This window comes from Sarcophilus harrisii, chromosome 5 (assembly GCF_902635505.1).
Source record: "Sarcophilus harrisii chromosome 5, mSarHar1.11, whole genome shotgun sequence".
Lineage (NCBI taxonomy): Eukaryota > Metazoa > Chordata > Mammalia > Dasyuromorphia > Dasyuridae > Sarcophilus > Sarcophilus harrisii.
In genome coordinates this window covers 57780647-57808364 of record NC_045430.1, presented here as the reverse complement: position 1 = coordinate 57808364, position 27718 = coordinate 57780647, and the positions used below count along the sequence as shown (strand labels likewise).

Below are 27718 nucleotides of genomic sequence, written 5' to 3'. Positions count from 1 at the left end.
TTTCCCTTACCCTAAAAAATCTCTCACTTGAGCCTTTCCATTAATACCTTGTATCTCTTTTACCCTGTGTAGCTATATTCCTTCAAAAAGCCATCTACCACAGATATCTCCACTTTGTCCCTGCCCACTATATTCTTAATCCTTACAACAGGTTTTTGACCTTCAAAACTGCTCTCTCTAACATTACTAATGATTTTTTAGATGCCAAATTTCATGACCTTTTCTCTAAATTCATTCTTATTGAACTTGATGTAGCCTTTGACACTGTTGATTCTATATACTGTCTTCTCTAGGGTTTTGGAACACTGCTTTCTCCTGGTTTTTCTCTTAAGTATCTGCAGTTCCTCTTCTGTCTCCTTTGCTGGATCCTTTTCCAGATTACAATTTATAACTGTAAGTGTCCCTTAGGATTCTGTCCTGGAGCCTCTTCTCTTTTCCTTCCATGCTACTTCATTAGGTGATTTCATCAGCTCCCATGAATTTAATTACCATCTTTATGCTGATGATTCTCAAATCTATCTATCTTGTCCCAAACTCCCTGCTGACCTCCAATCTTGCATCTCCAGTTGCCTTTTGGACATCTCAAACTTTATGTCTAGTAGGTATCTTTTTCTAAAGTAACATTTGATTTTCCCCCCAATTACATGTAAAAATTTTTTTTTTAACATTTGTGAATAACAGGTGATGATGATGATTTCATTGAAATTTAGAACTTCTACTAAAGTCAGACACATGGTCAACAATGGCCCTTGACTGTGACCCTAACAATAACCTTACAAGGTAGGTCCTTCCTATAGTATTATCCTACATTTTATAGATGAGGAAATTTATGTTCAGAGAGGTTGTGAATTGTTTATAGTCATTTAACTAGTAAGAATTATGAAGTACTTGAATTCAGGTCTTTCTGTATCCATGCTCAGTACCCTTTTCATTATACCATTAGTAGAAAAAAATGAATTGAGACAATTCCTCTGAAATGTATCCTTGGGAGCGGGGGGAGGCAAATTCTACTTGGTCATCCTCTACTACAGGTTGGAGGGACTATAAGACCCAGGAGACAAGGACTTGTGGAGTTTGAGGGTCCTTGAGGGTTCCTTCTGCAAAAGAAGGAAATTTCCCATTTTATCCTAGTTTACCACTTTTTCATATATAGTGCTTGTGCATGATAACTCTCTGTTAGTACTCCAATCTACTCCTGCCAAAGGAAAAAGAAGTATCAACCAACCAAGTTGATCTCCACCAACTCCTTATTTCTCTTCCCCTGCCCCCATTAGATCAATATAATTTCTGAAATCCCTGCAAAGTGTATCTGACTGCTCCAGTAGTGCTTGAGAATGTGCCCCAGCATGTTCTAAAAACTTGACACTGTCCCAAGAAAATCTTTTATTTTAGCTTTCTTGAACAGAAGACATGTGACTCCTTAAATGTCACAGTGTAGGGCTTGCATTACACAGTCTTTGCTGAAACTTCCCTGAAGATGATCCCCCAGCTCTTGCTGATAACTCCTTGAATTATATGAGTTGCATCAGCAGGGGGTGGTAGGTAGAAGATGGCATTAAGGGGAAGGTTTCCAAGGGTCTTCTTCATCAGGGTGGTTCTGGTCTTTGTCCTCCACATTGCTCTTTTGTTTTTTATCAAGAGAATTAGCCACATACTGAAGATGGGCATATCTGAACCCTTGAAGAATCCCTTGCTTGCTTCTTCATGGGACATTACAAAGAAGGAAGATTTCGAAGATCTGGGTAGGTTTACCATCTGCAGCACTTGGGAGCAGTATGTATGGGAAAGTGCCATGCCTAAGGAAAAAGCTAATGTAGCAATGGTTTACACCTGGGTATGAGCCTGGGATTCTTTAAAAGTATGTGCAAAGATAGGTTTTCAATCCTTAGTTACTCAATTAAAAACATTGTTTAAATGTGTCTTTGTTTTATGTAAATAGGAACTTTTAATTTTTTTTTTTTGCTGTCTAATGCAAAAAGTACCTAAAAGAGGTTATTTAATGTGTAGATGAAGAGAATCTCATGTAACTAGAATCTGGGTTAGAGAAAATCCCAGAATATAAGGGGAAGTGAAAACAGGAGGAAAAGAATTATAAAACAAATATTTTTGATTTTGAACTCAATGAGAAAAGAGAAAATGCTTTAAGTCATTTAATCTTTGCATTTTCCCTATGTTCTTTGCACAAAATAAGCATTTAATAAATATTGGTTGCAGGAACTTGAAGAAAAGTGGGTTGTGTCAATAACATGATAACATAATGCATCCAAACCTTTCTCTTTCCCTCTACACAGAGATGAATGAGAGCAGAAAAAAAGAGGAAGAGCTGGATTGGTTTGGGACTGACTTAGATGGCTGAGAAAAGGCAGAGATTTGTAGGATCATAGATTTAGAGCTTGAAAGGATCATAGAAGCTAACACATCCAAGCCCCTACTTTTACAAATGAGAGGACTGAGATAAAGAGGTCAAGTAATCCTGTGTCTCTGGGATGACACGGTGCGTGTCTGAGAAAAGATTTGATTTTTGCAAATATCTCATTTGATTCTCACAATACTGGGGTGCTGTTGTTTAATCATTTTCATGACTGACTCTTTGGGGCCCCTTTTGAGTTTTCATGGAAAAGATACTGGAATGGTTTACCATTTCCTTTTCCAGCTCATTTTACAAATAAAGAAATTGAGGCAAGCTTGCCTGCAGTCACACAGTTAAGTGTCTGAGGCCAGATTTGAACTCTGCTCTTGCTGATTTCCAAGTCCAACTCTTTATCTCCTGTACCCCCTTGTTACCCTAATAATCCTGGGAGGTAGGTGCTACTATGATCCTCATTTTGCAGTTGAGAAACTAAAGGAGACAAATTTCCTAGGGTCACATGTTTGTAAGTGACTGACACCAGTTTAGAGATCATCTAATCCAGCCCCATCATTTTATGTATCCTTCTGTTTGTGTAGCTATTGGCTATGGTGACTGGTTTTTTTGGGGGTGGGGTGGGAGGGAAGGATAGAAATGGATTGCTGATTATTGCCAGTGCGCACCCTCTGACTTTCTGAAGCACCGAGAGGAGGCATCCTCAGGGAGTAGATGTTCAAGATCTTGACCGTTATAGAAATTAAGGAAAGTCACCTTCTGCTTCCAAAACACCTCTCTGCATTCTTCTCATGGTGTCCTTTGAAGTTCTGTTAGAGAAATATTCTTTGGGGTTAAAACCTTGAATCTTCAGAGATTCCCATTAAAAGACAAATATCCCTAGGGGAGAAATCACATTTACCACATAAGAAGCATTAATATGTGATGGTGGGTTTATTTATAATGTTAAAAGAAAAACCCTGAAAAGATCAATATCCTGATAAGGCTTTGAAGAAATAGGACACAGAAGTGATGAAGTCCCATGTGAGAAGACTTTGTTTCCTTTATTGTCTTAATATGCTCAGCACCTACCACAGTGTTGGCACATTGTAGGTACTTGACAGATGCTTATTGATTGATTGATGGATGGATGGAGCTAGCAGGATGATCCTTCATAGCCCTATTTTATATCCTTCAAGGCCTACCTACAATCTAATAATGGAACTCAAGAAGCCCTGTGCAGTTAGGGGATAGAAATAGATGTCCAGATGATCAGGACTTGCCTCAAATGTTTTGTTTCCTCTCTCTCTCCTCCCTTTCCTTCTCACACAACCATGGGCAGATGAGTCTATGAAAGAGGTCATAAGATTTATCAAAATGAAGCAGGCATATGTATCAAAGAATCTCAAGGATGAAGAGAAGAATAGCCCAAGAACTTGGAAATTCAAGGATGGAAATAAGGCAAAGGACAAATCCCAGAGGAAAGTCTTTCCTAACTCAGCTCTTTTCAATCACTGGGGCAATGACTTGACTGAGAACCAGCAGATTGAGGCCCAGAGTCTCTTCCTCGAGTTCGGTTACAATGTTTATCTCAGCAATCAGCTACCCCTCAATCGGTCCATTCCAGACACTCGAAGTCCCAGGTAGGATTGGATTAGAATCAATCTAAGCCTGAAGAACCTATTTTTTTCTTAATGTATGAATGGAAATTTAAAGTAAAGGGTGCTAGTTTTGGGGGCAAATTCTAATTTTGAGGGATTAGGAAGAAGTTTGGATACAATATGCAGAAAAGTTGAAGGATTATACAGTAGGATTTGGGAGGCTGAGTAGTATTTTTATCTCATTTTTGCAGCTGAAGAAAATGATGCTGTGAGAAATTAAAGCTCCAATAATAATAACTAGCATTTGTATCATACATACTTCCCAAAAATTATTTCATTGTTAGGGGTTAAATGACTGCTCAGGGTTATAGAGTTGAATGTCTGAAGTAAGATTTGTGTTCAGTTCTTCCTGACTCAGACTTCCTGAGTGCTATTCATTGAACCAATCAAAAATATATTGATGAAAAATGTACTATTCAACAAAAACTGTTGGGAAAATTTAGGATGAATCTGGCAAAAATTAGGTACAGACCAACATTTCTCATCATATATAAAGATATGCTCCCTATAGATGCAGCCTTAGAAATAAACAGTGACATTAAACAAATTATAGCTGAATGGAAGAAATTGCCTGTCAGAATTGTAGATAAGGGAATAGTAGATGACCAAACGAGATAGAGATGTTGATAAGAGGTAAAATGGACAATTTTGATTACACAAAAGGTTTTTGTACAAACAAAACCAATGTGGCACAATGGATAAAAGCCAAGAAGACCTAAGATCAAATCCAACCTTAGACATTTATTAGCTTTGTGATCCTGGACAGACAACTTAACCTCTGTCTACTTTGGTTCCCTTAACTGTAAAATATACCTATAATAATAAAAAATGGGCAGCTAGGTGGCACAGTGGACAGACCACCAGACTTTGAGGAAGACATTAGTTTGAATGTCTACTCACATATTTACTAGCTGTGTGACCCTGAGCAAATCACTTAATCCTGTTTGCTTCAGTTCCTCACTTACAAGATGAGCTGGAGGAAGACATGATAGATCACTCCAATATCTTTGCCAAGAAAACCATAAATGGAGTCACAAAGAGTCAAACAGGACTGAAACAATTGAATAACAACAATAACATTACCATTTATATAATATCTACTTTACAGGATAGTTTTGAAGATTAAATGAGATAATACTTGTAAAGTATTTAACATAGTTCCTGACACATAGTAGGTGCTTAATAAATGCTTGTTTCCTTTCCCCTTCTCCTAAAACTAGGGATAGCAATCTTTATAGGACATTTCTTTTATCAAAGTAATTTCTGGGATTATATAAAGAATTGGGTCAAATTTATAAGAATGAGTTATTATTGAATCTAACTCATTGATAGATGATCAAAAGATATTGATAAATAGTTTTCAGTTTTAAAAAATCTAAGGAATCAATAAAATATGAAAATGCTCTAAGATTCTAATAATTAGAGAAATAAAAATTAAAATGACTGTTTAACATTTTACACCTATCAAATTGATTAAATTGACAAACAACAACAACAACAACAACAACAAGATACCCTGAAGGGAACGCAGGAAAATAGGTAACTAATGTGCTATTGGTAGAGTTATGAACTGGTTTAGCCATTCTGGAAAGTAATTTGAAATTATGCCCCAAAAGGTATTTAATAGTGTTTAAAGATATTTAATTACTTTAACCCAGTGATACTGCTATAAGGTCTATACCTGAAAACGATAAAAGAAAGAGAAAAAAAATCCATATGCACAAAAATATTTATAGCAACTCTTTTTTTTTGTAGTGGTAAAGAATTGGAAAATGAAAGGGTACCCATAAATTGGGAAGTATCTGGACAAGTTATGGTATATAAATGTTGTGGAATATTATTTTGCTGTAAGAAATGATGAAGGGTGTAGTTTCAGAAAAATTCAAACTGATGCAAAGTGAAGTGAGCAGAACCAGGAGAACAATTTATACAATAATAACAATATTATAAAGCTAAACAACTTTAAAAGACTGAAGAACTTTGATCAATAAAATGACCAATCATAATTCCAAAGAATTCTTGAATTCTTGGCATATTATCTATTTTCAGAAAAAAAGTTGAACAGCTTTCTTTCCTTCCTTCTTTCCATTCTTCCCTCTCTTCTCCTTGCCTTCCTTCCTTCTTTATTCCCTTCTTTCACCTTACTTCCTTTCTTCTTGCTTTCTTTTTTCTTTTCTTATCTACCTTCTTTCCCTGTTTGTTTGTTTCTTTCTCTTCTTCCTTCCTTTTCTCCTTCCCTACCTCCTTCCCTCAGTCCTTCTCTCTCTCTCTTTCTCTCTCCCTTCTTTTCTTTTTCTATTACTTTTTGTTGATCCATGTAATCAGACTAATAACAAAAATGACAATCATAATTTGATCTCTTACAGATGTCTTAAAAAGGAATATCCTGCTCAGCTTCCAACTGTCAGTGTCATTCTCACAATTATGAATGATGCAATTTCAACTATCCAACGTGCCATAACCAGCATCATTTATCGGACTCCTCCTCACCTGCTAAAGCAACTCATCCTGGTCGATGACTTTAGCCCAAATGGTGAGTGGCATTTGAATGTGGAAAAGTAGGTTGGTTTTGTTTCTTGCTTCCAAGTTATGTAAATCTTACACAGGGATTCAATTATAACTTTTGGTCTATAATACTTTGACTTCTGTGAGGAACTTGGAAAGGACCCAGAGAAGAGCTACAAATGTGATGAAGAGTTAGAATGTATGACCTGTGAACAAAGGATGAAGGAATAGGAAAATTTATTTTACAAAAGAGAAAAATGAGTGATGATAAGCAATTTTCAATCTGTTTATAATTTCCAAAGGTTATAGCTATAAGAATGGGTCCTTGAGGCTCTCTAGAGGGAAAAAATGTACATAGGTCAAAACATCAAGTATTTGATCTATATTTAAGTTTTTTTTCCCCAAGGCAATTGGGGTTAAGTTACTTGCCCAGGGTCACACAGCTAGGAAGTGTTACTGAGACCATATTTGAACTCAGGTCCTCCTGAATTCAGGCTGGTGCTCTATCCACTGCACCACCTAGCTGTCCCCATAAGTAATAACTTTTTGATAGTGAGGGAGGGGTATTAAGTATTTGAATGAGTGACTGAGGAAGAGTCTGCAATATCTTGCCTGGAATCATAAAAGATTTGATACATTTTCTTTGTTCTAGTTAGCTGACAGATGATATGTCAAAGTCTTTTTTTTTTTTTTTAACCCTATCATTCAGCAACTGGAAATGTTAAATTCTTTCCCTTTAAACCGGTGCCCACACTCTAATTCTGATTATAATAATCACAGACCAAAATAAACGGCATTTGTGCTACTTTTCTACAATTCCATTTCCAGAGAAAATCAGAGGGAAGAAAATAGGAAGGAAAAGTAAAATTCTTCATCTCATAAAGACCTTTTTTATTCCTGTTAGCTTTTCACAATATAAGCAGGTGTTAAACAGCAGGAATACATGGGTGATGATGAGATCAGAGGTAAGAAATTTCAAGATGGTAGAATGTGGTATGTTGGGGTCCACATTCAATTCCTACTGCCCTCTCTTTGAGAGCAGATGGCTTTCTTCATCACAAGACCAATGGAACTGGAAAGACTCTTAATTTCAAAGTTCAAACCCTTATGCCCTTTTATAGTCCCTTAGTTGTGAGTGTTTATCCTTGGGATTTTTGCCTTGTCTTTCATACATTCCCTCTTGATGAATTTATTCAATAGTTTAAATCATTACCTCTAAAAGATGACCCTCATATATATTATTAGTCTTCTAATCTATCCCAGAATATCAGCAGTCTATTTCCAACTGCCTGCTTGAATGTCCTGCCGGACTTCTTATCTTCCCATCAATACCAGCTTCTCTGTTTAACTTCTCTTTTTTCTGTTGATGGTACTGTCATCCTTGATATCATCTAAATTTTCAACTTTGAAGTTATATTTTGATTCTTCTCTCTTCTTCAATACTGTACAACCAGTTGTCAAGTTTAGTTAGTTCTTCTTCCACTCTCTCCTGAATTTGTTTTCTCCTCTCAATTCCCTCTACAACCACCCCATTATGGGTTCTTCTCTCTTAGACTATTACAATAATTTCATTTCCTATTTCTTATCATACCCCTTTTCAGATATATCTTTCACATTCCTTCCCAAGAAACCTCCTAAATATAAAAACATAATCATCTCCTTCCTCTATAATGTATAATTATGTCAAATATATGTCAATTATTGAATTAAATCAATGAACCAAAATTTTGCCTCTTTTGATGCTTTATACTTTTGTGGCCAAAAAGAAGTACAATCCTTCTACAATCCAGATACTCAAAATCTAAAAATCAGTCATTATTCCAGTATTATTTTATTCATTATATTTTTCTTTCTAGTGTCACACACAATTGTCATTGTTGTTAAGTTATTTTTCAGTCATGTCTGACACTTCAAACCTCAGTTGAGGTTTTCTTATCAGAGATATTGGAGTGGTTTGTCATTTCCTTCCCCAGATGATTTTACAGATGAGGAAACTAAGATAAACAGGGTAAAATGACTTGCCTATAATCTACTAACTAGTAAGTGTCTAAGGCAGGCTTTGAATTCAGGAAGATGAGTCTGGAAGACTCTAGGTCCGGCATTCTATCTATTACAAACAGTCCTACCTACTCCACACACAGTAGGCCCTTATTCCTATTTTTTGATTGATTGATTTGTATCACCTGATTCTCATATCATACCACATAAGACAGCATTCCAGTAGTATACTAGGAAATATTTATCAATAGGCTCTCAAAAAAAAGTATATATAAGTTTACTATCTATTATTACTATTCCTTCAACACTTTTAAAAGTTTTAGACTATACTATTTATATATCTAATTTATAATTATATTTTATTACTATATAAATAATATAAACATATATAAGTAATGAATATATATATATATATAAAGTTGTATATGCACATGTATGTATATACATGTATATAATGTGTGTATTTATTACCCAAAAGTCTTAGTACTATTTACTATTGTCAAAAGCTTAAAACTGCACTAAGATTTTGAGACATTATGTATGATGGAAATTAGAAGTCTAGAAGCTAGAAAAGTCTCTTGTAGAAGGTGAGATTTAAGCTAGATCTAGAAGGAACCAGGCTACAAGAGGTGAGGAGATAGAGAATTCCAAGTGTGGAAGATGGCCAGTGAAAAGGCACAGTCATACAGTGTTGTGTTTGAGGAACAGGAAGTAGAGTATCTGGATTATAGATTATGTGAAAGGGAGTAAGATACAAAAATAGGAAGAGACTAGGTTATGAAAGACTTTAAAGCTAAACAGCAGATCTTAAATTTGTTCCTGGCAGTAATAGGAAACCAACGAAATTTATTGAGTAAGGAGTGATATGATCAGTCTGGAGCTTTAAGAAATATCACTTTAGCACCCGATGAACTGGAGTAGAAAGAGACTTGAAGAAGGGAGGTCAAGCAAAAGGTTATTGCAATAATACAGGCATGAAGTGATATAGAGTTCAATCGGATTGACAACTCTAAGTGCCAAAAAGGGGATATATTTGAGAAAGAATATGATGTAGAAATGACAAGACTTTGATATATGGGGTGAATGAGAGTGAATCATCAAGGATGTCATTAAGATTGTGAGCCCGAGTGACTGGGAATGTGGTTCCCTCACTGATAATTGGAGAGTTTGGGATAGAGAAAGGTTTGGGGTGGAGGAAGAGATAATGAGTTTTCTTTTGGATATGCTAAGTTTCAGATCTCCTTTTAGTTCTTTAGATCTAAATGTCCAGTAGGCAACTGGTGATGGGAGACTTTAAGTTGACAAATGAGTTTGTATTTGATCCTCAAGGAAATCATAAGTTTTTACTAATCATTTATTAAGCAGTGAAAGAACAGAATCACTAAATTTAAGAAGCAGAAGAGATCTCAATGGCCTAAGAGTCCAATAGATACATGAAAAAAATCAGTATAACTGATCACCCACCTTGGTTAGATCATTACTTTAGGAGTATTATTTTGGAAGTTGTATGAAAGATTGTAGAGAACCAAAATTTGAAATAAGAAGACCAACTAAAAGACTATTACTATAGTCCAGGAAAGAGATGATGATAACTGATGTGTAGAGTAGTGGTTGTGTGAGTAGAAAGAAGGAGACTCGTATTGGTGGAGTTGTACACTAGACTTACCAAATAATTGTAAATCAATAGAAAGCATTTATTTGGTACTTATTCTATGAGTGGTCTACATAGCAATAAATGAAACCATGGGAGTTGATGAAGTCACATAGAAAAAATGTAAAGAGAAATGAGGGCCCAAACACTTGTAGGCTTGATCCATAGCTATAGGAAAGCATATGGATGATGATCCAGCAAGTTGAGACTGAGAATGGGCTGTGATATTAGTAGAAGAATCAAGAGAGAGTAGTGTTATGAAAATCCAAAAAATAAAGACTATCCAGAAAGGTGATGCAGTGTGTCAAGTGATTCAAAGTGGTGAGAAGGATGAGTTTAGACAAAATGCCAGAAATATGTGAAGGATTTCAAGTGAGAAGAGCCCCTACGATGGAATAGCAATTTAATTACCTGGTGGTAAGCATCCCTTTACATGGACTTCTATACTTTCTCTGGATTCACACTCTTCCACAAATGCAATAGGTACACACAAAAAAGCTATACTGATAAATAGACAGACACTTATAGAAATCCAGAAAGAAAACACAGGAAAAATGAAAATCCATGTGTCTAAACAATCCTAGACTACAGACTTCAATGTTATTGTTTCTTTCAGGGATATTTATACTGCATGAAAATGCTTCTCTGTTAAAACTGCTTTATGTTGAGGATCACTATTTTTAGAAAATACTTTCCTTTTTATCTCAAACAGAGCATTTATAAACTTTTCCAATTAGCTATTCTCTTTCAAAGGAAATTTAGAAAGTACTAATTATTATTAATTAATTCAGTTCTTTTATAAGGCAGAAAATCATAAAGATCATTTCTTTTTCTATTTCTGAACTTTACTGATCAGACTAGCAAATTATTTCTTCACCCTAAGGAGCACATTTCTGGTTCACCAGAACAACAAAACAGTTACAAAGCCTTCTTTCCCTCTCTAACTCATAGTAGTGCTAAAGGATAGTACTGCTTACTTTCATATATGGGGGAGATGATATATGTGTCCTCTCTGTACCATACCATCAGGGTTCATAGAGGATCTCCAATTAGACAAGGCCAGGAAATAGTTTTATAATGTCTTGATGATTTTAAGAAAATGGAAACAGAGGGAAAGAGGGATGTATTTCACCAAATAGGGAAAGAGGAAGGAAAGGGGGAAAGAAGGGAAGAAGGAGAAATTAGAGGGAGAATAGGTAAAAGAAAACAAAACAAATTCTAAAGATATACATGAGTATTTATAGCTCTTTTTTGAGGTTAAGAAGAATATGAATCTGAAGGGGTGCCTATAAATAGGGGAATAGATGAATAAATTATGGTATATAAATATGATGGAATACTATTATGTATAATTCTTTTTAAAGTATTTTATTTTCCCAGTTACATTTACATTTTTACATTTATTTTTAAAACTTTGAGTTCCAGATTCTCTCCCTTTTTCCCACCCCCACTCCCCTTTAAGAAGGCATATGTGAAGTTATGTGAAACATTTTCATAAAAGTCATGTTGTGATAGAAAACATAGATCTCCCTCTTATCCTTTCCCCTCCCCCCCAAAAAAAAAACCCCTCAAGAAAAAGAAAGTTTTTTTTTTAAAGAGTATGCTTCAATCTGTATTCAGATACAATTAGTTCTTTCTCTGGGTTTGGATAGCATTCTTCATTATAAGTCCTTCAGAGTAGTCAAGAATATTACCGAGAACAGCAAAGTCATTCACAATTGATAATCCCACAATATTGCTATTACTTTGTACACAGTACATTTTACTTTGCTTGAGTTCATGGAGTACTTTCCAGGATGAGCATCCTGTTCATCATTTCCCGACTTCCATCATAATCACATACCCCAGTTGTCATTCCCCAATTGATGGGCAATCCCCTTAATTTCTAGTTCTTTGCCCTGAGAAGAGAGTTGCTATAAATATTTTAGTACATATAGATCCTTTTCCTTTTAAAAAAAATCTCTTTTGGGATCCATGCCTAGTAGTGGTATTATTAGGTCACAGGAGATACATACACACACGTATGTGTGTGTGTGTATACATATATATATATATATATATATATATATATATATATATATATGAATGAAATTTTAGTCCTTTGGACATAGTTATTATCTTTTTATCATTTATCAATTAGGAAATGGCTCTTTTATATATAAATACACATAAATTTGACTCAGCTCCCTATACATTTGAGAAATGAGGCCTGGATCAGAGAAATTTGCTTCAAAATTATTTTTTCAAATATTTTTGTTAATTGTATTTCTCCCATTTATTCTATTTTCTCTCTTTCCTTTCATCCTGACCTTCCTCAAAAGTGTTTTGTCCTTTCATCCTTTAATATAGAAGCTGCTAAATATTGTATTATCCTGACTGCGGCTTCACCACATCTGAATTGTTTCTTTCTGGCTGCTTGCAAAATTTTCTCTTTGACCTGGTAATTCTGGAATTTGGCTATAATCTTTCTGGAAGTTTTCATTTTGTGATCTCTTTCAGGAGGTTGTTGGTGGATTCTTTCAATTTCTACTTTATCCTCTGGTTCTAGACTATCAGGATTGTTTTCCTTGATAGTTTCTTGAAAAATGATGAATAGGCTTCTATTTTGATAATGATTTTCAGGTAGACCAATAATTTTAAAAATTATTTCTCCTGGATCTATTTTCCAAGTCAATTGTTTTTCCACAAGATAGTTCACATTTTTTCTATTTTTTTTTTCATTTTTTGGTTTTGTTTTATTATTTCTTGATTCCCCATAAAGTCATTAGCTTTCATTTGCTCAATTTTAATTTTCAAGGAACTACTTTCCTTAGTGAGTTTTTGTATCTCCCTTTCCAATTTGGCCAATTTTGCTTTTTAAGACATTCTTCTTCTCATTAGCTTTTTGTATTTCCTTTTAAACTACTCTTACTTCTCCTTGCATTTTTTCCTTTGTCTCTCTTACTTGATTTTCAAAATCCCTTTTAAGTTCTTCCATGGCCTGAGACCAATTTTTATTTTTCTTAGAAGCTTTGAATGTAGGAGCTTTGTTACCTTCTTCTGAGTGTGTTTTGATCTTCCTTGTTACCATAATAACTTTCTATGGTCAGAATCTTTTTCTGCTGTCTATTGTCTGATCATTTCCCCAGCCTATTACTTGGCGTCTAACTCTTCGTTAAATTAGGACTCCATTTCCAGGATGGAGGGTGCACCATCCTAAGGTGTTTTGGTATTTTTAGTGATCCTTCTAGAAACCTGACCACAAGCACTATTTTCTGCCCTGGAACTGTGAGGAGTGTTGCAGTTCCACACTCCACTATGGCTGTAGGTTCTATGTGTGTGTGTATATATATATATATATATCAGTTGATAATTGACATTTATATATAGAGTATTTAAGGAACTTTAAAGCAATTTGGAGGAGAGCTTGCTCTGTTTTTACACTGCTTGACTCCACCTCCCCTTATTGTGATGAACTCTGAATGATGTAATATCCAACCAGATTCTAGAGGACTAATGAAGAAAACATGCTACCTTCATTAAAGGGGTGAAGGATGTAGAATCAGAATGAGACAAATATATTTTAGGACATGGCCAATGAGAAAATTTGATATGTTTGATGTTTGTAATGCATTTTGTTTTTCTTATCAATTGGTGTGTGTGAGGAGGTGATGGTGGGGGGTGTTGAGAAAAGTTGGGTTGGGAGGGTAAAAAAGAGAATCTTTGTTGACTAAGAGGAATAAAATATTTTCTAGAGACATAATAAGCTTTATAGAGTGTGATTCTTGTATCTTGACTAGAAGGCAGCAGGGTGAGTGGGGGTAAACAAAACATGTATACAAGTGGATATGGAATAATTAGAATTGAACTATTTTGGTGAAGAATCAGACACTTTCTTCTTTTTCAAGAGAAGAAAGTATGGTGCAGTGCGCATTTAAAGTGGTTCAGTATTGTGGGACTTTTCTCAGTTGGTATTATGGAGATTGACCCTATGTGATTATATATGTACATGAAATAAGAAATATGCAAGTATTGTATTTCATTGGCAGAAGAACTGAAGGAATATTTGGAAAAACAGATCCAGATCTATGATTTAAAATACCCCAGACTTCTGACACTGATACGCCACAACAAGAGAGAAGGCATAGCTACTGCTTGGTTTTCTGGCTGGCAAGCTGCCACAGCAGATGTGGTTATCCTTTTGGATGCTCACATTGAAGTGAACATTGGATGGTAAGATTCCTTGGGGTTGCTGTGCTATTCGGGAAGGGGAATAAATGATGACAAACTGGGAGAGATGCATTGGAGGTTGAAAAAGGAAAACAGGAAGCCCAGAAGAGAGTGGATTTTTTGACTCCAAGATTTTGATTAGCCAGAGGATGTCAGTGGAAAATGCATTGGACTTGGAAGTCAGGAAACTTAAGTTCTGTTTCTAAGTTTGACATTGATTACTTTGTGACCTTCTAGGGCAGAGCCCATTTTATCTCGGATCCAGGAAGACCAAACAGTGGTTCTGTCACCCATGCTCGACAAAATTCATTTTGATACCTTGAATGTGAAAGAGAATGCATTAGCTGCTTTGGGATTTGACTGGGCTCTCTGGAATCATTATGATCCTTTGCCAAAAGATTGGTATAACTTGGAAGATGACTCTGCACCAGTAAAGTAAGTCAAGGGAAAAGAGACTTTGGTTAGTGAATTGATATGTGTTTGACATTTCTTCTTCACCAAGCAGTGATGATTGAGTTTGTGTAACATGAGAGATATCACACATTGAGTTGAATCTACATTAATAATTTGAAATCTATTACCTTGTCTCTAGCCAGGACTAAATCTTAACTGTTACCCAAGTTTCAAACTCTCCCCAATCTTCAGCACTATGTATTCTTACAGGAGTCCTTCCATTATGGGAAACTTTGCTGCAGACAGACTCTTCTTAGGAGAGATTGGATCCCTGGACATGGGAATGAAAGCATATGAAGGAGAAAGCGTGGAGCTGGGTGTGAGGGTACATATTCAGTTTCTTTTCAATTCAAACCAAGAATGGAAACTTAGTGGTGGGGATGACGGAAATTCTGGAATCATTGGGCATTGTTCCATTTCCTCTGTTGAGGAGGAGGAATAAATATCCATGTTGTTAGACCACTGAGCTTTGGGAGAAGCAGGATTTCTTGGGGGAGACTTTGAGGGATTGGGAATTGCTAATATTCTTTCATGGGGTGATGGTGATGGTAAATTCAGAAAACTGGTTGAGGGATTTTGTTTTTAACTCAAAGACTTCCAGATTTGATGCAGACCTTTGTTTGAAATTTCTGTCTTGGGTTGCTTCAAAAAAGATAGACTGTGCATTTCTAGAATTTTCAGTTGCTCATTGGAGTTGATCACCTTTTTGGGAAAGTATTTTTGAAATAGCAGTCTTGATTAGTTTCTTTTGCCATTAAAAAAAGATATTAAATATATAAGTGAATAGGAATTTCTTTCAGTGTTAAAGTATATTATTTTTCCCACAATAGAAGAGATACCAGTAGAAGAGATACTAGTATTATAGAAAAAATACCAGTATTAATTTTGAGAACTGGTGATTTTCTTGAAGCTAATGGGAGAGGAAAATGAATAATTGCAGTGAATCTTGAATGTGTTACTAATTTTTTGACTGGGGGTTAGGCGCCTCAGGAAGTTAAATCCCTAGAAATTTTATCTGTCCTACTTTTTAAAGTAATATATTAGGGCCTTGGAAATTGATTTCTTTCCTCTCCCTGTACCTGTTCTGTGTGATCTAGACTCAGTGACACAGATGCTTTAATATTCTTCCTTCTACATCATATGATAATGATGGCTTCTAATTGTACACAGCTTTGTATTTTTCAAAATACAAAATAGTATGATCAAAAACAATAACATTGGACACAGTACCAATAAGGAAACTTGTGATACTAACTAGCAAGCAATTTTATTTCTTCAAATCTGCATCTCAAATTGATATAATAATTGAAATAATAATTTTTACAGCAACTAACTCAAATGGTTAGTTTCTTATAGATTCTTATATAATGTTGTCAAAATATAAGTTATTATTTATCCCCACAACCACTCTGAGTATTAGAGAGAAAATTTAATATATATATATATATATATATATATATATATATATATATCAAGTTAAAGAGACATTCAATGACTTGCCTATGATCATACAATAAACCAAAGTCAAGATTAGGAAAGTCCAGGTTTCCTGATACTTAAAATATTTTCTGTAAAATATGGAGAAGAAATTTTTAAAATTTTATTTTATTTTTAATTTATGGAATGAAACAAGCATCTTATATGCAGTATAATAAAACATAATTGCACACAAAACTACAGATCTATGTACAACTTGTTATTCTCTTAAAAATATAATGAAGCTATGATATAAAAGTCTTTTTTGTAAAATTATTCTGTACATGTATTTATATATCAGTTCTTTCTCTGGATGCAGATAGCATATTCCTTCAGATGAAATTTTTTATCCTTTTTCTGTGATCCCTAAGTGTGGATAGCTGGAGAATGAAATTTGAGGAGACATGTGAAAAAGACAGAGCAAATTTGGCTAGAAAGAAATAATGGATCAAATGAAGTGTTATATGCTTCCAGGGCAGAGGGGCTCCAGATAAAGCCCCTTAATCCTGGAGAGGCAGAATGGCATTTTGTATAGAACATTGGTTTAGCCAAAAGATCTTGCCTCTACCGCTTACTAATCAATTGAATCTATTCAAATCTCAGTTTCTTCCTCTATAAAATAAAGATTTTGATCAACTCATATAATTTTTGTGGGCATTATAAGAGAAAATATATGAAAAGTTTTTGAAAACTGCATACCTATACAAGGATAAATTATTTGTATGCACTTTTTTTTACTATAACAACAATGATGACCACTACTATCACTGTTACTACTACTGTTCTTGCTGCTGCTGTTGCTACTATTACTGCTGCTGCCGTTACTACTACTACACACATCAACCACTATAAAACAAATAAAAAATTGAAGTCATACTTAGGATTTAGGTCTGGTACCTCATGGCTAATGAAGATATGATAATGAAGTTGAGTCCCATGGAAAAGTAATAAATACCTAATGCTAAGTTTATATAATATGTGATACAGTAGCTTTTTAAGTCTGAGATGCAATGTTCTCAGTTCTTCAACAGATTTCACAGATTAGTAGAAAATCTAATTCACTAAAATGTTTTTGTGGTTTTTAAAATATATTTTCTATTAAATATCAAAGTTCTTAAAATTGACATTAAACATCATAAAAATCACTATTTAATTTATGTTGACAAAGGAATGGGTCATCTACCTAGACAAAAACTCTACAAATCATGAGAGATTTTTAGACAATAGAATGCATGGAATTGGTAAGAGGGAGCAGATAGGTTAGGATCTTTGCCCTAGTGAAGAGATGTATGGCCTGAAAATTGAAAACCATGAGTCTAAAAAGGAGAGTGGCAATGTTTTAGAACTGACTTAGCAGATCAGCACTTATTAAACACAAAATACAAGATACTAGTAATAATTTTCCATTTACCAAATCATTATGGATTTGAAATATTTTCAGTCCGGGGAGCAGAAGTATTATCTTATTGCAAACATTTTGATGTTTGTTTGAAAAACATAATGCCTTCTGATCAATTTAGGTATGACTTCTGTGCTTCTTCTATGGGCTGGTGATCCTATGGGCCAATTTTGAAGACGGCAAAACAAAATATTGCAAGGAAACTTGTAATTTATCATTGGAATTAAGAATAGAAGAAATTGTGAAAAGCAGGAAAATCTTAAGGACGCCAACACAATAAACTCTTTATTTTTACCCCCCCCCCAAAAAAAGAAAGAAAAATTCTTCCTTTAAAAAAACCCAAAACTTTCCCCTTCATAAATAGCATGGTTCTCTTTCTCAGAACTTAAGCTACTCTTCTCTTCCTTTTAGTCTGGCAGAATCCTCCTACAGAAAAGTATAGCTATACTTTCTTTGAACTCAGTGAAATAAAATAGTATAATTAAGATGGTTTCATGTTCTTGAAGCTTTATCTTTTTTTTTGCATCTGCTTTCCTCTAAGTGCTGTTTATGGAGATATTTACAGAATAGGCACCCTAAAATTGTTGGTCTTTCGCCTTATTGTTGAGTAAATAGTCAGCACCCTGAATAGTAGGCTACTGTGAATCTGGACTATTGGGAAAGATAGAGATCACATATACAGTAATTTATCTTCTGGGCTCCTCATTTACCTTAGAAATATGTCATAGTGACTTGAGTGGGTTTTGTCCAAGTAAGCATGGATTCAGTTGCACTAGCAGAGTATGTGTGTCACTAGCAATTCTCTTTATAGAGAATGAGCTTGACGATGTTTCAGAGATTACTAAACCAGATCCCCTCACTGATGAAACACAACCATTATTACCTGTGGCACCTATACGACTTGGCACAACTCCACAACATGATCATAGACCAGAAGTCACTCTGAGGGAATCATGCACACCCATGCCATCCTGAAAATAAGACCCTCCATGAAGGCTCAGACACATATGGGAGGAAAAAGATTCAGGAAGAGTAAACCATTGTAGCTTCATGAGTCTGTTGTACCCAAAATCATATCTAACTCCGCTCTATCCCTCCTAGCTCTTGTTCTTTCTATATAAATAGTATTGAAATAACAATTGAAGATCAAAATTCTTGGTTTTCATGGTTTCCCACCACTAAAATTCATTAGTGACATGTCACTTCAGGGTTCTTTGGAATGCTGAAATCCCACTGAGCCAGTATTGTGGCTACATCTACTTCATCATATTGTTTATAATTGACTTAACACAAATAGCAAGCCATTATCCCTTTAAAAAAATCTTTTAAAAAAACTTCTAGTTTTTTCCATCTGTATGGTCTAGCATCTGACCTGATCTGATAAGATCAGGGAAATAATTTCTTCTCAATGAAAGATGGACGAATAATCCTTATTTTCTTCACTTTTCCAGGCAGTAGAGAGTAACAGCAATGCCTTGCACATAATAGATATTTATTAAATTATATTGAAGAAAGGGAAATATCAGTAATTCTTTGAATTATGGGAGAACTACAATTTAGTATATTTATAGAAGTTTTTATTATTCAGTCATTTTTGTTGTGTTCAATTTGTTGTGACCCCATTTGGAGTTTTCTTGGCAAAGGAATTGAAATGTTTCCTATATTTTTCTCCAATTCCATTTTATGGATAAGGGAAACTGAGGCAACAAGGGTGATGGAACCTGCTGGTTAAGCTGAAACAGCTAGTAAGTGGCTGAGGCTGGATTTGTACTCAGGTCTTTCTGCCTCCAAGGTTAATGCATTTTATTTACTGTACTACTTAAATGTCACATGTTTATAAAGGAAGAGGTGGGAATTGCTTAATTGAACTTCAACTTTAAAGAAGCTATTAAAATAGCATATAAAGTGAATTAATCAATATTACATGCAACTTATAAGCAAGAGGGAGGAAATGAACTTATATTTTTTAAAAAATGATAGCCATCTCTATGATCTGGTTGAAAAAAGAAAAAAGTTACATGGTAACTTCAACATATATTTTTAAAAGGAATAGCAAGTTGTACACGATAGATTTGAAGTTTCATGTACAATTATCTCTCTCACCCTCCCCATTCTGCTATGTTGTGGGAATGCTTGTTTTTTCCCCTTAAGTTAAGAATAAAATAAATTCAAAAAAATTTAAAGGGTACATAAATGTGCTCTATGTGCAAGACTAAATATACTTTACCAGGCTATGACATAGATGTAACTTATCTTTCTGCAGGTGTGGCAGTGTGGGGGCAAGATCGAGGTCTTACCCTGCTCCCGGGTTGCTCATCTTGAGCAAGCACACAAACCGTACGTTCCCAATGTGAGGTCAGCAATGAAGCGCAATGCTCTTCGGATTGCTGAAATTTGGATGGATGAATACAAACCCATGGTCTACTACTCCTGGAATCTTCCAATGAAGGTATGTCAGGGCCTTGCAGAAAAGAAAAAAAAAATGACAGGGAGTGGAAGGACACAGAGAAAAAAATCCAACTCAGCTTCAATCTCAGGGAATTCGACTATTCCCTTCTCCACAAATCTGAATAAGTGGTACCATGCTGGAGATTAATGACTTAGTCTTCTGAGCAGATTCAGTCATGGTACAGAGAGGGACTTATCTGGAAAATATAGTCCATTCACACATTCGAGATAGTAATGAATATAGTTTGATGAATACAGTCAGCAGTATCAGTAGTAGTGTCCATTTGTCTATGTTTGTAATATGAATCTGTTACTAACATCTGTACATGGCTTGTACACAAATGCCTTAATTGTTGGTTTGTATTGCATCTAATCACAGAGGTTCACTTTTCATGAAGGAAAAGGAAAATAATCCTGAGGAGCCAAGATTCCTAGGTGGGAAAATGCTAGAAGGGAGAATTTGAAAGGGAGTGGAGCTGTATAGCTTAAGCTTTGTGAAACTGAAAGAAAAGGTAATTTCTTTATAGAACCATGGAATAGATTATGGAGATGTGTCTTCGAGAAAGAAACTCCGAAAGAAACTGAAATGTAAAAGTTTTGACTGGTACCTCAGAAATGTTTATCCAGATCTGAAGCCATTTCAAAACATTTCTGCCTATGGAACAGTGAGTATCATAATTGTTGAAGCTATCTCATATTATAGTGAACTCTACATCCATGTCCAGCTATCTTCCAAGGAACGCATATCAGTGTTCTTGAAATTCTTTCTGACTGATATGTTTTTATGGCATTTGATCTCACTTCTTCATCTTGTGTGTCCTTCAGTTTGTCTCACTCTTGGCCCATAGTCAGGATTTCTGTCTCCAAAAATCTTAAGAACTTTTGGGATTCTAGAATTAGGAATATTTTGCATTTTATTTCTATAATTTCCTACATATCACAAAATCCCCAAATGTTTTTCTTTTCTTCTCAGATCTTAGATGACCTAGTTCTTTAAGAAAGCTCATTCACCTGACCCCAAGCAAGCACTTGCTCCTAGGAGCACTTTTAGAATACAGGACTGGGAACAGTTTGGGTAATCCCAGGATATGGGCTACTAGAGAAGTATCATCCTATGACCTTCTCACTGATCATGCAGATGTCTCTGTCTCAGCTCACAAATATTTTGTGTGTTTTGTTCCAACAGATGAAAAACTCTTTGAATGAGAAGTTCTGTCTTGACCATGGGCCTATCACAGCAGATGCACCAATCATGTCTATATGTAATGGCAACCATACACAGGTAGAGAACACAGAATTTTAAATATGAAAGAGACTTTGGCAAGTTGAGGTTTGGATACTATCTATTTAAAAAGTGTTTTATATGAATAGTCATCCCACCATAATGTGGATTTTGTTGCCTCTCAGTGCCTAGCATGATGCCTTTAATATTGTAGGCACTGAGTAGGCATTTATTGAATTGAATAGATTATAATTGATGCTGGGTATTAGTGAGAAGCTAGGGGACCAGAGCATCTAGGATGAAATTAATACCTGAACGTTAAACAAAACTTTTCCTTAGCTTTGTTAAGGAATCAAGTAGGAAAGATGGTTTTCTTTCAAGATAAATAATATTTTAAGATAGGAGTGGATACCAGAGTGACATGTCAATGAATTGATTTTTCTATTCCCATATAGACTGTGCTTTATTTTCTGTCTGGAGAATTGCATGTGGGAATGTTAAATCCTAATTTCAGATTGGGTGATCATTGCTTGATCGACTCTAACCAAGGTCAAGAACTAACTTTCAAGCCATGCTTTCAGGCAGCTGCAAACGGATGGCACATGTATTGGGATTTTAAACAGGTAAGTTTTCATCTACGTTGAATGGGGGCGGGGGCTTAGATTTACTCTGTTTGGGCTAGAAAACTATTCATCATTTTTGATGAGGGAAGAAGACATGGTGAAAAAATCTGAATCTGACAATGATGTATAGTCTGGGTTGGAGAGAGAACAGACAAGTGATACAGAGATCAGTTAGGTTATTTCAGGAATTCAGGCATGAATGAGGTGATAAGGATTTGAAGGACAGTTGGGACAATGAGAATAATAATATTAAGAACTCACATTTATATAGTGTTACTATGTGTCAGGAACCATCTTGTTATTTTGATTTCATTTGGTTCCATACAAATCTTGGGAGGTAGGTGCTATTATTATCTCTATTTTACAGATAGGGAAACTGAGGCAAACAGATATAAAATGACTTGCCTCGCAAGGCAAGTCTGAGGCAAGTTTAGAAATTTAGTCTTCTTGACTCCAGGTCTAGTACCCTCTCTACTCCATCAGGAAGAAAAAATCCTGACAAATTAGAATCCTGAGTCAAAGATAAGGGGGGGAATCCATTCAAAATGGATGCATATAAATGTTTTATTAAACAAATTACCAAAATATAGGATTTCAATTTAATTTAAAATATATATTATGACATTAAAAATAATTCTAAAAATAGAAGAAATAGTATGGCACAGTGGGAAGAGTATAGGATTGGGAGTTAGAAGTCCTGGGTTCAAAGCCCATTTTTAAAATTAACCATCTATATGATTGTGGGTGAATTGCTTAATCATTCTGGACCTCAATTTCCTCATCTAAAAAAATGAGTGTTGGACTAGATGACTTCTAATACTAATAGCTGGAATTTATGTAGCACTTTCAAGGCACATTGTAAAGGTATCTCATTTGATTCTTACAATGCTAGGAGGGAGGTGCTATTATTCTCATTTTACAGAAGAAGAAACTGAGATTAAAAGAAGTTAAGTAATTTGCCCTGAATTTTACAGCTAGTAAATGCAGTTCTTCCTGGCCCCAAATCCAACCCTGTATGGTACCTCTTAGTTTCTTCTAAAGTCCTTTCAATTCTAAATCTATGATTTTAAGTCTCTAGGTGCAGACCATTGTGCTAGATAATAAAGTCCATATAAAGATATGTAGAACATAGTACTTATCCTAATGTTGCTAAGTAGGAGACATAGGAGAAGTCTACCAGGCTTCTTGTACTGGAGGGGACAGTACAATTGGATCTTGAAGGATAGATGGCATTTCCAAAGTGTCTAGATTTAGGGAGCATAAGCAAAGAAGAAGAAGGAGGAGGAGAAGGAGGAAAAGGGGGAGAAAGAGGAGGAGAAGGAGGAAGGAGGAGGAAAAGAAAGAAAAGGAAGAGAAAGGGGAGGAAGAAGAAGAGAAGTTGATTTTGGTGATAACAATCTAATGTTTGTTCACAAAACACTTTACATATATTTTCATTTAATCTTCAAAACAGTTTTATGAAGTAGATACTATTATTATTGTCATTTTACAAAGGAGGAAACTGAGGCAGACAGAGGGTAATTGTACATGTACCCAGGGTCACACAACTAGGACAGAATTAGAACTCTGACCATCCTTACTTCAAATCTTTTTAACATTCTGCCTACTATTTCATCTACATTAGGAAGTTGCAGAATGTGGGGGGAAGATTTTAGGAAATGTGAGAGACTTTTCTAAACCCAGCCCTGTCCAGGGCAGAGTTAGGAACAGATAGACTATGGATGTAGTATCGGAAAAATACTGGACTGACGAATAGATCATTTAAACCTTCTTTCCTCTCAGGGAAGAGCAATCACCAACAGGACCACCAGGAGATGCCTGGAGATTAAAGAGGATGGCTCAGGGTCTTATGCTCTCATTCTCCAGAAATGTACTGGGCAGAGGTGGAAGATCCAGCATATTGTCAAAACCTTGGAATCGGTATAACTCCAAAACCAATTAATGACTTGCCCCAAATGAGTTTGTGCAGTGAGGGCAACAATCTAAGGCCTTGATTCATACAAATCAGGCTACTTTTGCCTTAAAAGGTATTGTGATTATTCTCTGGATATAATTGGCTGAGGACTAGGATTCTGATCATTGACATAACCTCCTGATCAAACTAGAATATTGAGGAACTGGAGCTGTTCCTTTGAGCTCAGAACCTTACACCAGTAACAGGACCAAGAGCAGCCTGAGGAAGAATCCCTTGCTCAAATCAACTGCATCACCAGGAAATTCCTTCTTTGCTTTAAATGTCCTCCTGCTATAAAGAAATAAACTTCATTTGGTTAAGTATTAGAAAAACTACAATTGTCTTATTTAATTTCAATTTGAATCTGCTTATCTTTAGCCTACTTGTTTATCCTTAGTTTACTTCTGGGATGCTAGCTCCTACTTTTGAAGGGTTTTCATCTTTGCTCCTGTTCTGAATGGAATATGCATTATGATCTTAAATAAAAAAAAATCATAGACATGGAATCTTAGTGTTGGAAAAGTCCTCAGTGTCCATATATTTAAACCAAATATGAAAAGAAATTCTCCACTGATAAAAAACAAACAAACAAACAAAACCAAAGTAAAACCTTATCACTGCTGATTAATTAATTAAAAGAGAGAAATGCTCACTCCAAATACTTGGCTAGTAATTGATCATTCAAGTTCTTTTTAAAAACCTCATCTTGCTGAAGGTAGCAATTTCACTTTGGGACAGGTAGTTTTAATTGTTAGGCAAATGTTTTGTTTTGTTTTAAACCTAATTTACCTTTTTTCATCTTTTACTTATTGCTTCTGGATCTATTCTTAATAAAAGATTTAAATAATAGTGGAATAATTAGATGACTACTCTAAATTTATAGAAAAAGAAGAAAAGCAAAAACCCCCAAACATGAATTTGAGTTGCTACCATTATTCTAAAGTTTGAAACAACTGATTCAGTGAAATGTAAGTTCCTTATGGCTAAAAAATCATTTTTCATTTTGACATAGTATTGGTAAAAATTAGATGTCTCTAGATGCAAGCAAATAACATTATCACAAACTAAAACAAAAAACATCATAAATTTGAATTTTAGGTGATTTAAGTTACATTTAGTTTACTATGTCGTCTAGGAAATACATTTTTACTGTATTTGTTTTAAAGGGCGTCATGTGGAAAGAATACTAAATATATAAATATGAATGTAATGAGAGTGACCTGGAGTGTTGAGGATAGGAAATGGAATGTGAACTGTTATTTTCTGGCTGATTTTAGTCAAAGTGACCATGTGGACACTTGTGATTAACCTAGTCTTTGCCATGATGTCACAGGGATAGTGACAGGAAATCACAAAGAATTCTTCAATTGGCTGCTGAGTCCAGAAGATTTGATGACTCAGGGGTTGCTTAGTTGAAAGTCTGGATATATAAAAAGGGGTGACCTGCTCCTTTATTACTCCTTTTTTTTCCTTTGCAGCTGTGGAAAAGTAGGATTGCTTTGATCTGACTCTGCTCAGCACTCTGACTACTACTACCTAGCTGTTTCAAAGAGAGAAAAGGATCATCAATGAAGGAGCTGTTATCCCTTTGGCACACATATTCTCTCTATATAGTTTTCTACAATCATACCCAATTAAGAGTCTTCCCTTTTTAATTATTTTTTTTAATGATCAAATATCCTCTTTCTCAAAAATCCACTCATACCTTCAACCGAAAAAAGAAAGAAAAATAAGTCCCTCTGATAAACATGTGTAGTCAAGCAAAACAAATTTCCATTATTATTGGTCACGTAAGACAATAAAAGAGCCTTATTCTGTACTCTGAATCTTTTACCTCTCTATCAGGAGGTGAGGATAGGTTTTAATATTAGTCCTCTGAAGTGGTTGGTCATGACACTGGTCAAAGTTCCTAATTCTTCCAAAGTGGTTTGCCTTTACAATGTAGTTATTGTATAAATTGCTCTCCTTGTTCTTCACTTTGCATCAGTTCATATATGTTTTTCCAGGTTTTTCTGAAACCATGCCCTTTATCATTTCTTACAGAACAATAGTATTACATCACATTTGTGTGCCTTAACTAGTTTAGATATTCCCCAATAGATGGATACATGCTCCACATTTCCAATTCTTTGCCATCTCACAAAAAGCTATGAATATTTTTATATATGCCTTTTTGGAGTCTGTTTTAGTTAGGAATGATCTTTCCTTTAATTTACCATTCCTCTAGTTTCTCCTTGTATTTTCTTTTCTGTCATTTTTATATCTCAGTTGAGTGAAATTTATTTCTATAGCCAACTGTCTGTACATTCTTCCTTTCTTTGACCAGTTAAAATGAGATTTCTCCCCCCTCCAAGATCACACAGCTAGGATGTGTTAAGTGTCTGAGATCAGATTTGAACTCAGGTCCTCTTGACTTAAGGGCTGGTGCTCTATCAACTGCACCACCTAGTTACCCCAATCTTTTTCTTTATGCTTTTTTCCTATATTAAAGGGAAAATGCATTAAGTAGAAATTGTGTATGTATATGTGTGTGTGTGTGTGTATACTTATATAACTGCATTGAGTTTAAAGATCTCAATTCCTTTTAAAAACGTTCCTTTGAAATAGTCAACCAATCAGTCAATAAATCAATAAAAATGTATTAAATACTATGTGCCAGATAGCCTTCAGACCTTTTAAAATCCACAAAGTTGCTGCCAGTCATGAACATATTCATCACAGTTTATTCATTTATATAAGATTATGAAAGAATAAACACACACACACAGAAGTAGCCATAAGCTCATAGTCTGCATAGATGCCAGATGGGAAATAGGGTAGCTACCCCCTCCCCAATTTGGCTTTAGGACCAGATCAAAATGGTTCACATACTTCACAATTGCAAAGAAAGTGAGGTACTGGATCACCCCTTTTGTGTTGTCATAAATAAGATTTTAACAAAAGGGCAAACTAGGAAGATCTCCAAGCAAAATATTTATTGGCAGTGACATGCTAGCTGTCAATAAATGGATCATTTGTCTTTATTAATACAAAAGGTCCTGGGTAAGAGGACAGTGGATTTTGGGGAGCACAGGACAAAAAACAGAAAAGAGTAATGATATCATAGAATTAAGGAAGAAATAACTGGTTGCAAGGCTACACAGGGAGCAATACGATTGGTTGCAAGTTTGACTAGCAATGAGTCATGAGTTTAAGAAGTAATTTTTGTTCTAGGCCAGCTGAGAGGTAGTGACCTAGACTTTTGAACAGAAAACTAAACATCCTTTAAGAATAGCTTTTGGCATAAAGTTTTAAGTCCCAAACTCCCTTTCTGCTTACATACATTCTCTGAGATCAGTTAAATTCCTTGAGGCAAGAAAGATCAATTTTTGAACTTAACCCATTTTATGCCAGCTGAACTCTGATAAACAACAACAACAACATGATTTAAGCAGTTACACGGTAAAATCAATTACTTGTAAATAGGACCAATAAGAAAATGATCAGAATCAATTTTAATCTTCTTAGTATATTCACTGAGTTCTGACTAAGCAGCCAATTAGGCAAATTTTGGATTGACCAGAGAACTACCAGAAATGAGGTACAGTTTGAACTTACCCTTGAGCAGAAAATACAGTGATCTCAGTAACAAAGCATGAAGAAACAACTGTTTCAGAACAACAATGAACCTGCCGGCACCATGAATAAAAAACCGAAGCAAACTGGACCTTCCACATTTCTTCCAATCTCTTATAAAATATGGGTTTTATGGTTTTAAGGGATTAACATTGTTAATGGG

The 27718-nt window shown here is 35.1% G+C and overlaps 1 protein-coding gene across 4 annotated transcripts; it reads left to right on the top strand.

Moving 5' to 3' along the window:
- Positions 1-549: 549 nt before the first annotated feature.
- LOC100913276 (probable polypeptide N-acetylgalactosaminyltransferase 8) lies at positions 550-24275 on the top strand. 4 transcript variants are annotated; one of them, XM_031938980.1, is made up of 12 exons: positions 550-780; positions 1640-1742; positions 3684-3984; positions 6369-6535; positions 14185-14368; positions 14603-14800; positions 15029-15143; positions 19957-20142; positions 20669-20806; positions 21328-21423; positions 21819-21986; positions 23769-24275. In XM_031938980.1, exons 2-12 carry the CDS (start codon positions 1661-1663, stop codon positions 23910-23912), a joined length of 1779 nt encoding a protein of 592 aa, XP_031794840.1. In that variant the 5' UTR covers positions 550-780; positions 1640-1660; the 3' UTR covers positions 23913-24275. The 4 variants fall into 4 exon arrangements, with proteins under 4 accessions (XP_031794840.1, XP_031794842.1, XP_003771346.3 ...); XM_031938982.1 differs by lacking the exon at positions 3684-3984; XM_003771298.3 differs by lacking the exon at positions 550-780 and having other exon boundaries at positions 819-1742.
- Positions 24276-27718: the final 3443 nt, after the last annotated feature.

Coding starts and splice junctions, on each gene's coding strand:
- LOC100913276 (XM_003771298.3), top strand. CDS start 1,550: ATGGCATTAAGGGGAAGGTTTCCAAGGGTCTTCTTCATCAGGGTGGTT. Junction 6,536..14,184: donor CGATGACTTTAGCCCAAATG/GTGAGTGGCATT, acceptor TTTCATTGGCAG/AAGAACTGAAGGAATATTTG. Junction 20,807..21,327: donor ACATTTCTGCCTATGGAACA/GTGAGTATCATA, acceptor TTGTTCCAACAG/ATGAAAAACTCTTTGAATGA.